This window comes from Cetorhinus maximus, chromosome 4 (assembly GCF_964194155.1).
Source record: "Cetorhinus maximus chromosome 4, sCetMax3.hap1.1, whole genome shotgun sequence".
Lineage (NCBI taxonomy): Eukaryota > Metazoa > Chordata > Chondrichthyes > Lamniformes > Cetorhinidae > Cetorhinus > Cetorhinus maximus.
Genome location: NC_135882.1, coordinates 42,669,734 through 42,683,683, shown reverse-complemented (window position 1 = coordinate 42,683,683; position 13,950 = coordinate 42,669,734). Strand labels below are relative to the sequence as shown.

Below are 13,950 nucleotides of genomic sequence, written 5' to 3'. Positions count from 1 at the left end.
GATTTGAAGTCAGTGCTACCATTTTGGGGCTCAACAGTTCAGATAATGCCCTTTTTTAATCACACCTGGCTGAACACACATTCAACAGCAGGTAGGACACCCTCTCAACCTTATTTGGAGGGACAATCAACCACTTTCAGATTAGTTGTTGAATGAGTTCTGCTGGTTGTTGCTATGCTTATACAACTAATTGGTGTTTTTAATGTCCTTTAAAGTTACTAAGTTTACAAGGAGTGGTGTGGCAGGTGCTGAAGCACATCCTGGCTTCAAGGTTTCTTCAAAACTAGTTGCTCACAGGCATGGCTGCATTGTTGCCATGTTTGTTGGAATGCAGCATGACTGAGAGAATGAGCAATGCTGAGTGTTCTATTCCAGAAAGCCAGGTGGTGAAGGATAGAACTGGAGCCAATCTTTACACACTTTAATAAACTTTTATTTATAATGATACACATTACAAACATGCATCACCATATCCAACAACTATAGTCTCAGTCCTGATGAAGAGTCATACGGACTCGAAACGTTAACTGTATTTCTCTCCGCAGATGCTGTCAGACCTGTTTAGTTTTTCCAGCTATTTTTGTTTTTGTTGTAGGTAGGAAAGTAAGTTGTGAAGAGGATATAAGGAGATTACAAAGGGATATAGATAGGTTAAGTGAGTGGGCAAAGATCTGGTGAATGGAGTATAATGTGGAAAAATGTGAAATTGTCCATTTTCACAGGAAGAATAAAAAAGAAGTGTATTATCTAAAAGGGGAGAGATTGTAGAGCTCTGAGATGCAGAGGGAACTGAATGTCCGAATGCATGAGTTGCAAAAGCTTAGTATGCAGGTACAGCAAGTAATCAGGGAAACTAATAGACTGTTATCATTTAGTGTGAGGGGAATTGGATACAAAAGTAGAGAGGTTATGCTTCAGTTATACAGGGCATCTGGAGTACTTTGTACAGAATTGGTTTCCTTATTTAAGGAAGGATGTAAATGGGTTCAGAGAAGGTTTACCAGACTAATTCCTGGAATGGGTGGGTTGCCTTATGAGGAAAGGTTGGACAGGCCAGGCTTGTATCCGCTGGAGTTTAGAAGAGTAAGAGGTGACTTGATTGAAATATATAAGATCCTAAGGGGTCTTAACAGGGTGGATGTGGAGAGAATGTTTCCTATTGTGGGAGAATCTTGAGCTAGGGGTCACTGTTTAAAGATTAGGGGTCGCTCATTTAAGACAGAAATGAGGAGAAATGTTTTCTCTCAGTGGGTCGTGAGTCTTTGGAACTCCCTTCTTCAAAAGGCAGTGGATGCAGAGTCTTTGAATATTTTTAAGGCAGAGCTAGACAGATTTTTGAAAAGCAAGGGGATGAAAGATTATTGAGGGTAGATGGGAATGTGGGGTTGAGGTTACAATCAGATCAGCAATGATCTTATTGAATGGTGGAGCAGGCTCGAGGGGCCAAGTGCCCTTCTCACGCTCTTAATTCGTATGTTTATATGTTCCTTTCCACAGTAAAAACAGGTGATGTGAGCACACGGCTTCACAAGGATTGCAGGTGCCAGGACACAAGGCGCCTTTCACTGCACACATTATTTTGCAGGTACCACAGGTCTACTCTGAGGTGTGTTGCAACCAAAAGGCATTCCAGTCCCTTTATGTCTAGCTGGTGCGTTTCCAATATGTATAGCCTAATGCTGGTCAATGCCTGTCAGAGACATGATGCCTTCATTCTGAGGCAGTACACTGTGCCATCTGCATTTGAGGAAAGAGTGGCTACCGGGTGGTAAGGGCTATCTGCTATCGTGGCTCACGATACTGGTACACAACAGTAGCACATGTGCACAGCACGCATATAATGAAAGCTATACTATCACACGAAATGTGATAAAAGCTATACCACCACATGAAACGTGATTAAGTGTGCATTTGTGTGCTGAAACAATATCTTGAACTTTCCAGGCACTTTAGGAACGGGCTGAGAGGCTATAAGGCTGGCAAAATGGCGTGGGAAGGCATCGGAGTGCCCAGCATCTTCTCACTACCATGCCATTTTGCCACTGGTGGGACAGTTGGCAGATCAGCTGCCTACCAGGAGGCCAATTGAATCACTTCAGTGGCAAAGCGGTATTTTGCCCTCCATCATTGGGGGTCCTGCAGCTGTATGGGGAGGTGGTCTAGTGAAACTTGGCAGCATCTCAACAGGCTTCCGAGGGGGGGACCTCCATTCCGGGCACCTTATGGCCCATGAAAGAAGCCCCAAGTGGCAGTGGCCACCCCTGTGGCAATGGGGTCTCGAGTGCACCACAAATGCCCTGCAAACTGGCCCTGCTGAGGCTGCTGAGTTGCCGGCCCTCTGATTGAGCAGCTTTTGGGGACAGGCCATTGTCCTGAATTGCATGGCGGCCCCAGCAACGACCACCTATTTAACTGCCGTGAGCAATATGCCTCCACAGGTACCGCTGCCGGCCGAAGCAGGGTCACTTCCCACATTCAACCCTGATGGAAAGATGTCTGCCATCCCAGTAAAATTCAGCCCAATGTTTCTGCTGCCTGGACCACTCTGGAGGAGCCCTGTAATGCTCAGCCAATCAGATGCCAAGATTTGTGCTGTTTTGCTGCGCATCGCACAACTTCGCCACCATGAGGACACAGCCCTTGCCCATATGGTGGGCAGCTGGTGAGGAGGCAGGAAGTGGACTAGGTGGAAGGGGAGGATGGGAGGAGGCAACCAACACAGCCTCTTTCAAATGGGCTGTCCATGAATAGCTCATCTGACTGCGGTAGCGGTAAACACAGCCCCAGTTTAACATTTACCAATAGTCCATACCTTCCTTCTGCCCCTGACCATCACAATGTCCACTTGACTATAATGTAAAAAGCTAACACAAAATAAACATTCCAAATCAAATTTATAATTCAAAGCATGCCATATTGTGTAAAAATGTCAGTTAATTATTCTTGTGCATTCCCTTCGTGCTTGTCTTCCATGTGCCTGTGCCTGACCTGGGACCCCTGTGCAGTGCTACCCTTGTGGCTGCGGCATGGCTGCTGACCTTCAGTGGGGAGGCTGCAGGTGGCAGTGGGAGATGACCTTGAGCCACTGCAGCCTAGAAGGCCTTGCTCTGGACTGCACCATCTTGGCATGAGCAATACCAGTCTGGGCTGGCTGGCTGACAGACAACAGTAAGGGTACTGTCAGCACAACAATGGTAGGAGGAAAATTGCTGTCACCTTGGGAGAGGATAGCAGGTTTATTCTCCAGGGAGCCACAGTCCTGGGGTGGTACCTTAACAATCTTAGTCTAAAAACAGAAAGTGCTGGAAATACTCAGCAGGCCCGGCAATGCCTGTGGAGAAAAAAACCGAGTTAAACGTTTTGAGTCAAACTCCCATTTCTGAAGAAGAACCATATTCGACTTGAAACATTAACTCTGTTTCTCTCGCCACAGATGCTGCCAGACCTGCTGAATATTTCCAGAACTTTCTGTTTTTATTTCAGATTTCCAACATCCACAGTATTTTGCTTTCATTCAACAATCCTTGTGATCTGTTGGAGGACAGAATGCTGGAAATCCTGAGAGTCCCTTTTAGCTGACCTTGTATGACCTCAGTTTCAGCTTCCAGGCATGAGCCAACCTGCTTATCTTGCTGTGGAATCCGAGACATTGGCCAAGAAACACTGTTATGTTGTACTGAAAGTGTGCTCATGGAGTTAGGGGACACTTCCATGCTGGAAAAGATGGGCTTCAAGTTCTGTGCAAAGTTAGCACCACACTCCCTGGATGAGAAAGAAAGAGAGTAAGGTGGAGCTGGAAAAGGGTGCATCTGACAGTTTCCCAGTGGATAGTACAATTGAGAATCAGGCTCAATATAGAAGTTTCAGAGAGGAATTGAAAAGGCAGATAGGAGAAGCAAAGCGAGTATGAGAAGACACTGATGGAGAAAATAAAAAGCGAAAGCAAAAATCTTCTATAGACAAATAAATAGTGCAACAATGGTAAAAGGAGGAGTAGGGCCAATTAGTGACCAAAATAGGGATTTATGCACAGAAGCAGGGGCATGGCTGATGTATTAAATAAATACTTTGCATCTGTCTTTGCCATGAAGATAGTGCCCAGGTCATGGTGAAGGAGAAGGTAGTTCAAGCACTTAAAGGGTTTAAAATTGAAAAGGAGAAGGTATCGGATAGGCTGATTGTACTTAAATGTATACTTGTTCAAAAAGGATGCAAAGATAAGCCCAGCAACTGCAGGCCAGTCAGCTTAACCTCAGTGGCGAGGAAGCTTCTAGAAATGATGATGTGGGGCAAAATTAATAGTCACATGGTCAAATGTATTGTTACAATCACAGTAGATGTTATTGCTGAGCAAACCAGACCCCAGGGAGAAATCTATCTCACTGATCATAAACTTTTTAAATTATGAAAACGAGGGGGAAAAGCATAGAACTCCAATAACACCTTTAGAATTTTAAAAATTAAAAGATTTATTAAAAAGAAAAATAAACTGAAGCACACAAGATCAAAGTTACACAATTAAAATGGTCTTACAGAACAACCCAAAAAAAAAACCTGCTTGGTCAAAAGTACAAAATTAAACTGCCTTCTTGGTCACAACTTCCTTACAGATTTTAAGCTTAAAAATCCAGTAATATTACCCAAATCAAGGAATTGTTGTCACATTAATTAAGGTACACCTCACAACTACTCTGACACTTACACTCTGATGTGGAATTTCAAAAGAGGTTCAGAAACAAACTGTTTCCAAAACACAGACTTTCCTGGTTTAACGTTGGGTGACTGCCACAAATTCAAAGCTTTCATAGCTTGTTCAATAGCTCACACACTAAGAAGCTGGTCTTCAGGGCTTTTCTCCCACAGCCAGCACATCTCAGTTAAACATCCTTCCTTAAATATCTTTATTCCTCTTTCACCTCAGATTCCATTGTCCTCAAATACCTCTTTGAACTCAACTTCTCCACATATAAAAATATTTTGTGTTTTCTATTCTGTCTCTACTTTTGGGTCAATAATTTTTAATAGAACCATAGAACACTACAGCACAGAAAACAGGCCATTCGGCCCTTCTAGTCTGTGCCAAAATATTATTCCGCTAGTCCCATTGACCTGCACCTAGTCCATAACCCTCCAGACCTCTCCCATCCATGTATCTATCTAATTTATTCTTAAAACTTAAGAGTGAGCCCGCATTTACCACGTCAGATGGTAGCTCATTCCACACTCTCACCACTCTCTGAGTGAAGAAGTTCCCCCTAATGTTCCCCCTACACCTTTCCCCTTTCACCCTAAAGCCATGTCCTCTTGTGTTTATTTCTCCTAATCTAAGTGGAAAGAGCCTACTCGCATCTACTCTATACCCCTCACAATTTTGTAAACTTCTATCAAATCTCCCCTCATTCTTCTACGCTCCAAGGAATAAAGTCCTAACCTGTTTAATCTTTCCCTGTAACTCAACTCCTTAAGACCCGGCAACATCCTAGTAAATCTTCTCTACACTCTCTCAATCTTACTGATATCCTTCCTATAGTTAGGCGACCAGAACTGCACACAATACCCCAAAGTTGACCTCACCAATGTCTTATACAACCTCATCATAACATCCCAACTCCTATACTCAATACTTTGATTTATGAAAGCCAGTATGCCAAAAGCTTTCTTTACAACCTTGTCTACCTGTGATGCCACTTTCAGGGAATTATGTATCTGAACTCCCAGATCCCTTTGTTCCTCCGCACTCCTCAGTGCCCTACCATTTACTGTGTATGTCCTATCTTGGTTTGACCTTCCAAAATGTAACACCTCACACTTTTCCGCATTAAATTCCATCTGCCATTTTCTGGCCCATTTTTCCAGTTGGTCCAGATCTCTCTGCAAGCTTTGAAAGCCTTCCTCGCTGTCCACAATGTCTCCAATCTTAGTGTCATCAGCAAACTTGCTGATCCAATTCACCACATTATCATCCAAATCATTGATAGAGACAACAAACAACAATGGTCCCAGTACAGATCCCTGAGGCACACCACTAGTCACAGACCTCCAGTCTGAGAAGCAATCATCCACTACCACTCTCTGTCTTCTCCAACACTGCCAATTTTGAATCCAATTTACAACCTCTCCATGGATACCAAGTGTCTGAACCTTCTGAACTAACCTCCCATGTGGGACCTTGTCAAAGGCCTTACTAAAGTCCATGTAGACAACATCCACAGCCTTTCCTTCATCTACTTTCTTGGTAACCTCCTCGAAAAACTCTACAAGCTTCGTTAAACACGACCTACCACGCACAAAGCCATGCTGACTATCCTTAATCAGCCCTTGGCTGTCCAAATAATTATATATCCGATCTCTCAGAACACCTTCCAATAATTTACCTACTACTGACGTCAAGCTCACTGGCCTGTAATTACCTGGTTTACTTTTGGAGCCTTTTTTAAACAACGGAGAAACATAAGCTACCCTCCAATCCTCTGGCACCTCACCCGTGGCTAAGGACATTTTAAATATTTCTGCCAGGGCCCCTACAATTTCTACACTAGTCTCCCTCAAGGTCCGAGGGAATATCATGTCAGGCCCGGGGGATTTATCTACCTTTATTCGCTGTAAGGCAGCAAGCACCTTCTCCTCTTTAATCTCTATATGTTCTATGAAACTACTGCTTGTTTCCCTTCCTTCCTTATACACTATGCCAGTTTCCTGAGTAATATATCCTCCCCCTGTTTACTCTTGAAGCCCTCGTAAGGTGCAAATGTTACTTTCCGCCTCTGAAAACCTTTTTGAAATTCAACAGTTGGAAACACTTATCTCATAATGCAAATTTTAAATCCACCCTATTTACTTGTAACTCAACCTCACCATAACCTTTCGTTACAAATGCATCAGCCTAAACCATTTAACCAGTAACCTCCCCCCTGTTTAATTAACACTGGATACACAAGCACACACACACAGCTTTGTTTACCTACACAGAATACCAACATAACCCCACTAAATATATTAATAAAAATCTCTCTCAGAGTATGTTAATTAAAGAAAGCCAGTACGGATTTGTTAAGGGCAAACTGTGTTTAAATAACTTGCTTGAGTATTTTGATGAGGTAACAGAGAGGGTTGATATGGGTGATAGCAGACATGGGCTTCCAAAAGGCATTTGATAAAGTGCTGCACAACAGGCTTGTGAGCAAAGTTAGAGCTATTAGAATAAAAGGGACAGATATAACATTGGCTGAGTGACAGGTATCAGAGAGTAGTGGTGAACACTTATTTTCCAGACAGGAGGAAGGTTTATAGTGGAGTTCCCTGGTATACAGGGCACAATTTCAAAATTTGTGGATGACACAAAACTTGTGATTATTGTGAACTGTGAGGAGGATAGTGATAAACTTCAAAAGGACATAGACAGGTTGGTGGAATGGGGGGGACAATTGGCAAATAAAATATAGTGCAGAGAAGTGTGAAATAATTCATTTTGATAGATAGAATGCAGAGAAATATGAAATAAAGGGTACAATTCTAAAGGGGATGCAGGAGCAGAGGGACCTGGGGATATAAGTGCATAAGTCATTGAAGACGGCAGGACAGGTTGAGAGAGTGGTTAATAAAGCATATGGGATCCTCGACTTAAATCGGAGCATAGAGCACAAAAGTAAAGAAGTTATGAAAAACCTGCATAAAACATTGGTTCAGCCTCAACTGGAGTATTGCATCCAGTTCTGGGCACCGCACTTTTTAAGAAGGATATGAATGCATTAGAAAGTGTGCAGAAAAGATTCATGGGAATGGCTCCAGGGATGAGGAACTTTAAGTTACATAGATAGATTGCATTAACTGGAACGCTTCTCCTTGAAGAAGAGAAGGCTGAGAGGAGATTTGATAGAGGCATTCAAAATCATGAAGGGCGACCAGAGTAGATAGGGAGAAACTGTTCCCATTGTGGAAGGATCAGGAACCAGAGGGCACAGTTTTTAAGGTGATTGACAAAAGAACCAATGCTGACATGAGGAAAACCATTTTAACATAGCAACCCCCTCCTCTACGATCCTCACCCCACGACCCCTTCCCTCCATCACTTGCCTGCGTCTGGGTCCCTCCTTGCTCCAAGACCTCAGGTATGTATAGTACTGACAGCAGCTACTGGCTTTCTTTAATTAACATACTGGCACTGCTGAGTACAGTATAGCTGATGGCCTCTGATTGGCTAGCAGCTCCTGGCAGGCAGGACTTCAGTCCCTGGGGTCTTTGATCCTGAGGGAAGGCCTGCCGCTGGCCTGTTAAGTGCATTAGCGGCACAAGATGTGGCGAAAAGAAGCCATGTGGGGGTCTTGCTGGCTTTCAAACTGGCAGCCGAGACCTGCATTGCCTCCACTAGATTCTGCTCACAGTGTGCAGCTGCCGGCTCAATTTGTGAAAGGACTTTCACCACGTGCTCTAACTACAACGCATCGCCCCTTTCAGAGATGCAGAGTGGCTTTAAATGGTGCAGGCCAGCTTTAACTTGTATTAGCATCTCACAATTTTTTTATGCAACCACTCAGCAGCATGGTTAGTGCTGGCAGCACACATTGCAATCATGCTCATGAGGAGCAACACAAAGTTGACTTGCTGCTCATGCCACATTGGAGAGGGGTGGAATAAGCATGCATTGCAAGTCTCACCCATTTTCAGGTGCTGCCCAATGTAACCCACTTGGAATTCTCAGGAGCAGACTCTACCTAGTCTCCAAGTGTAAAAGCAACCCACTCCAGAGTGTTTGTAACTAAATCAACCCAGGGATATTCAAGGTACAAAATCACATTAGGAATATGCAATTGGTGGGCATCGGGAGGTCTGCCAGAGGCTTTTACCCAGCCCTCTGAGGATTTTGCTAAAGTGTCATTAAATTTAAATCTGATCAGTGAAAATGCTTCTGCGTGTGGTGTTAATGGGTTAATTAGGGGCACATACAGTTAATTATGATCGTCGTTGGCAGAGTTATTCTGAGCTAAGGCATCTTTAATGCACCACTATCTTTTTAATTGCTATTATCTTCAGACAGTTTGATTACTACTGTAGTTGCTTTTTCTATATATTTACACCAAAGCCTTTCTTTGTCAGGCAAAATAATATGTACTTATAATTTCACAGTGTTGGAGCTCGTAATGAGCTTCGGAAGACAAGGTTGGGTTCAAAGAAGAGTACTATGACCAACTCTTTCTCCTTCTAGGTTTTCAGGCTGTGTTGCCTAATCAGCAGCAAGGGTTCCAAGGCCTGATGGGAGTGCAGCAGCCGCCCCAGAGTCAGAACTTGTTGAACAACCAGCAGGGAAATCAGGTGCCCAGTGTGATGGTCCAATATCCAGCCATGTCTTCTTACCAAGTAGGTATTTTGAGTATTTTTGATGTCTTTCAGTTGCTCCTCCTCCTAAGAATGTTTTCCATTTGTTTAGAGAGTTAGAAAAGCTGTACAATTAATGCCACTATAGGGTTTGTGTAATAATTGCTTGAAAAAGCAAAATGTAATGTGTTGAATGCTGTAATGGTCAACTACAAATAACCGATGTAGGAGTATATTCTGTCCTTATACAGAGAATAACTCTTGCCCTATCCTAATTTCCTTATTGTAATAATTACTTCTCAATCTACTGTTAAACCAGTAGCCATGATGCCCCTGTTACACTCTGCTAGATGGATGCCTAAATCTTGTAACATTCCCAATTTACCAAGATAAATTAGATATATGTCACTGGGGATGAATAACATATCTAAAACTGCATTAAATCTCAAAACAAGGTATACTTAGTGAACCCTAATTGTGTTTTTTTTATTGTTCATTGAAAAATCCTGTTTTTGGTTTCATTAGTCCTACATATTTTACATTTCTTTTTTTCCCCTTTGAAAACTAATGTATGGAACCTCTAAGTTACTGGCATTAAAGTAAGTAGATTTTTTGACAGGTCATTAAATACCTTGATTTGTATATAAGAATATCAAACAACCTTAATGTCAGTGTTGGCGTATCAAAAACTTCTTTCCAAATAGCCACCCAACCAAAGTACTAGGTAATGTCTGTAAATTAACTGCCAGGTGAGGTACTTTGTCAACATTATGCAACTGCATTGCTCCACTTAACACAATTTTATCAAATAACTTTGATTATACAGCTTCAACCTTTCCTAGTGTTCTTATCGTCTTAGTCAAAGAATAGTTTTTGTGATCAAATTAGGTCTCCTAATCCAAAAACCTGGCCCTTTTTACATATTCTGCATCTGAGATAGCATGTTTAGGATTAATATTGACCTTTAATTGTTGTGTCAAACACTGCATCCCCTGACTTGGGAAAGGTGCAAAATACTATACTGCTGGAACAAAACCTGCTGGTTAAAACTAATACATTTACTTACAGATCTAATAGTGCATAGCAACAAGAAAGAAAAATAAAGTCAGTCCACACCAATAACTTGCAATTATGAAGTGCCTTTAACATAATAAAATATCCTATAGCCTGTTTCAGAAAGGTTTTTTTTGCAAAACCAGGGAAGAAACAGAACTTTTGGATGAATCAGTCTTCTTTAGATCCTCATGATAAGCTGTTATATGTGCACGATGTGTATTCTATCCAGTACACTCCTCGAATTCAGATAGCCACACACAACTAAAACTTGTGGAAGAACTTCCCAAATTTAAACAGTGCAAAAGCCTCTGAGTTCAGCTATTAATCTTCCTTGACTAATAATGCAATGGTAAGGAAACATAGCATGCTTATAATTAGGGTTTTATATTCGTGTCTCATTTTTCTGTTAATGCTTTGGCCATGCCTAGTTTAATTAGCACCCAGGACAAAGATCTTGTATCCTGACTAATTTACAGCATGATCAGCTTGCCCTGTAAACAACATGCAATCGATTTTCAACTTGTCGCCTGTGCATAAAATTCCCCTGGTGGATCAGCCGCTGATTATAGAAACTAGATGGTTTTCATTTCTATTAATAATTGGGAGGTATCTGTGATAGGTTTCCAACTGCAACAGCAGTTTCATCACCACCAAGTTTCCACACCTCCCCAAGCTGCTAGCTAAGAATCTAACTTGTTTCCCACATTTCAATTTTAAATTTCACTTATTGATCATTTAATTTTATGTTGAGCTACTTTAAATTACTGTAGAAAATAAAGAAAAAACTCTTGCTTGCATCATACCAAAACTAGCACCTTTATTCTCTACGTTGTAGTAAAGTGCTAATTTAAGAATATTTAACAATTTGTGGACAGCTATCCGAGTTCTCCCATTGTCTCTGAAGTTGACACTGCTGGATAACTCATGTAGACTCCAAAAATATCAGTGTGCACATATCTTACAGCTCCTCTCTGCATGCTCTTTGAAACACAGGAGACAATTTTAATTTAACCTGTTAATTGGGATGTATAACCAGCTTGTGTAATGTAAAGATTTGTGTCTTCCTTCATATTTTTCTAAGGCTGTGTTGAACATTCAATTCTATCAGTCAAACTGCATGTATTAATATTTTGGTTTAATCTATCAAAAATGCTTCATCTTAATTAAGTTTCAAACACAAGGCATTGTCTTATTATTAGCAGATTAATTATCCCCAACTTCCATTTTGACATCTAACAAAGAGAGCATTTTGAATCTAGCTGCTTTGAAATCACATGAAATATAGCCAAAAATGCCTGTTTCTGTAACACAAAGGTAAAAATATATCAGGAACATGTCATTATAAAACATTATATAAAGCTGAAGAATATAATGATGGAATTGCCTGCTTCTATTTTATCATTTCTGTTTTGTTAAAGCTGCTACATCAGCAGCCAGACTTGTACATGGTCGTGCTTAGTGTCTGATTTCTTGCAGAAAGCAAGAAAATCAATGATTCAAGGGCTTGAACTGGAAATTTATGAATAAATTTAATAAAAATAAAGCTTAACTTCAGCTTATGCTGGAAAGCATTAAATGAATATCTTTGAAATAGAAGTGCCAACAGCTCATGTTTTATTCTCCTGCATCATGAGATAAAGATACAGATTTAGACTAGGCAAGTTAAGAATGCCCGTGTATTCCTCTGGGAAAGATAATGTTAATGAAACTCGTGTTATCAATTGTTAATTCTAGATCCATCTAAAATCAAAAATTTTATTACATGAATATAAGTGGATTATGTATTAATATTAAATACAAGAACTCTGTTCTGACCAATTTAATATTTTATTGTTAGGTGCCAATGACCCAGGGTTCTCAAGGGATGCCTCAACAATCTTACCCACAAGCTATCATGCTACCCAACCAGTCAGGTCAAGGAACACTTCCAGCTACTGGAATGCCTGTCTATTGTAATGTTATACCTCCTTCTCCACAAAACAACCTAAGGTTGGTAGCACCCCACTGCCCTACCAATAATGTACCAGTGATCCCTGCTAACTGCAGAACAAACTGTACAAGTATTAGCAGCACTGGATGGCAGGTCAAGTACTGACACTGTGGCTCTGTGTGAATAAAATAATATCAAAATGTATTTTTGGACTTAGTAACTATGGCCTTCTGAAAAAAAAAGGAATGTCAGTTGAGGAAATAGAGTGTTATGTTCTCAGTTGATCACTGCTGGTATTCTGTTTAAATAAATAAATAAAATTCTAAAAAATGTTTGCTGGTTTCTGGTGCATTTTAGTCATGTCCCTGCTAGGTATGCCTTTGTAGCTTAGCTGAGTGACATGGATTCCCTGAGGTAAGACCTCTCCCTACCACTGAGCACCACTGTGTAGATTGTAATACCCCAATACTGATTAGTTTTGTACTTTGTGTTGAGTTTGTGAAGCTGAAAAGTATTACAATTATTATAATAAAATACACATTGTACCAAAGCTGAAATGGAAAGAATTGCTGTATGGAAGGAATAATTTATATACACTAGAGTTTTTTATGGATATATACTGTATTGTAGTGTTTAATCACAATAAAACTATTTGACCTCATGGGTAAAGGTCACATTTCTACCATGTGAGTTGTCTCTTCTCTTGATGTTTTAATTTGTCGAGTACCAGTTTAAGTATTTCTGACAGTAGCTCAAACTTTGTTCACAAAGCAACTGCTAATTCATTTTTGTACTGCATTTTCAGCTGTTTCTGTACTAAGACACTGAAACTGCAAATCTGTTTACATCGCTATTACTGTACAGCAAAATTACATGCCTCATGCTTCCAGTTTTAAGCCAATTGTGAATTAAATAAATAGATGCAAGCTTGATCAGACTGATTTTCTCCACCTCTAAGATGTGTTACTAAATCCAAGCAAAATTTGATGAACCCCACACAAACAAAATATAAAAAATATTGAATGTGGATGTTGCATTAAGTAGATTGGTATTTTTTATATAATAATTCTATATCTTGGAACATAATATTGTTAATCTTAATAATGTTAATGCAACTTGTGTGATGTGATTTAACTTTTTCATTGAGAGCAGAGATTCTCATGTTAGAAATTGTTGCAAATACTCTGAATTTCCTATTGTATCGGAAAGTTTTACTGTGATCCATCCAAGGGCACTACTGCTTGTGGGCAAACTCTTAAGCTTTCCTAATTGTTCTAAGTGACCCAACTGATTTACTCATTGTAAATTTTGAATTGTTATTTTGAGCTGCAACTGGACAGCATATTTAATATTTAGTTTCTGTTTCTGAGGAGTCAGTAAGAGATGCCAGAAAAGTGCAATTTTCCAGTAGGTTCCTATAGAAATCCCAGACAGCCAGTATCCATGTAGGGGTGATATTGTGACAGATTGAAGTGCAGCAGCTGAATCCATGTTAATCACAGTCTGCTCATTGGACAGATCTCTTCAGCTTTCCCAAAGCTCATCTCTGAGGGAAAGGAACAAATGCAGCTTCATTTCAAAATTTGCTACTAGGAACTGAAATCGAAGTGAAATGCATAATTTAATTTTCAGCTATTGCCTCATCTTAATGT

At 40.5% G+C, this 13,950-nt stretch overlaps 1 protein-coding gene across 1 annotated transcript in view; it reads left to right on the top strand.

Annotated features, from left to right (window-relative positions):
• The window catches only part of LOC144679584 (cAMP-regulated phosphoprotein 21-like), a 463,756-nt gene extending 450,778 nt beyond the window's left edge, over positions 1-12,978 (top strand). The window contains exons 22-23 of the mRNA XM_078540103.1: positions 9,203-9,354; positions 12,206-12,978. Of these exons, the coding sequence (XP_078396229.1) occupies positions 9,203-9,354; positions 12,206-12,463 (410 nt within the window). The 3' untranslated portion in view covers positions 12,464-12,978. The remainder of the gene's footprint in view (positions 1-9,202; positions 9,355-12,205) is intronic.
• The last annotated feature ends 972 nt before the right edge of the window (positions 12,979-13,950 follow it).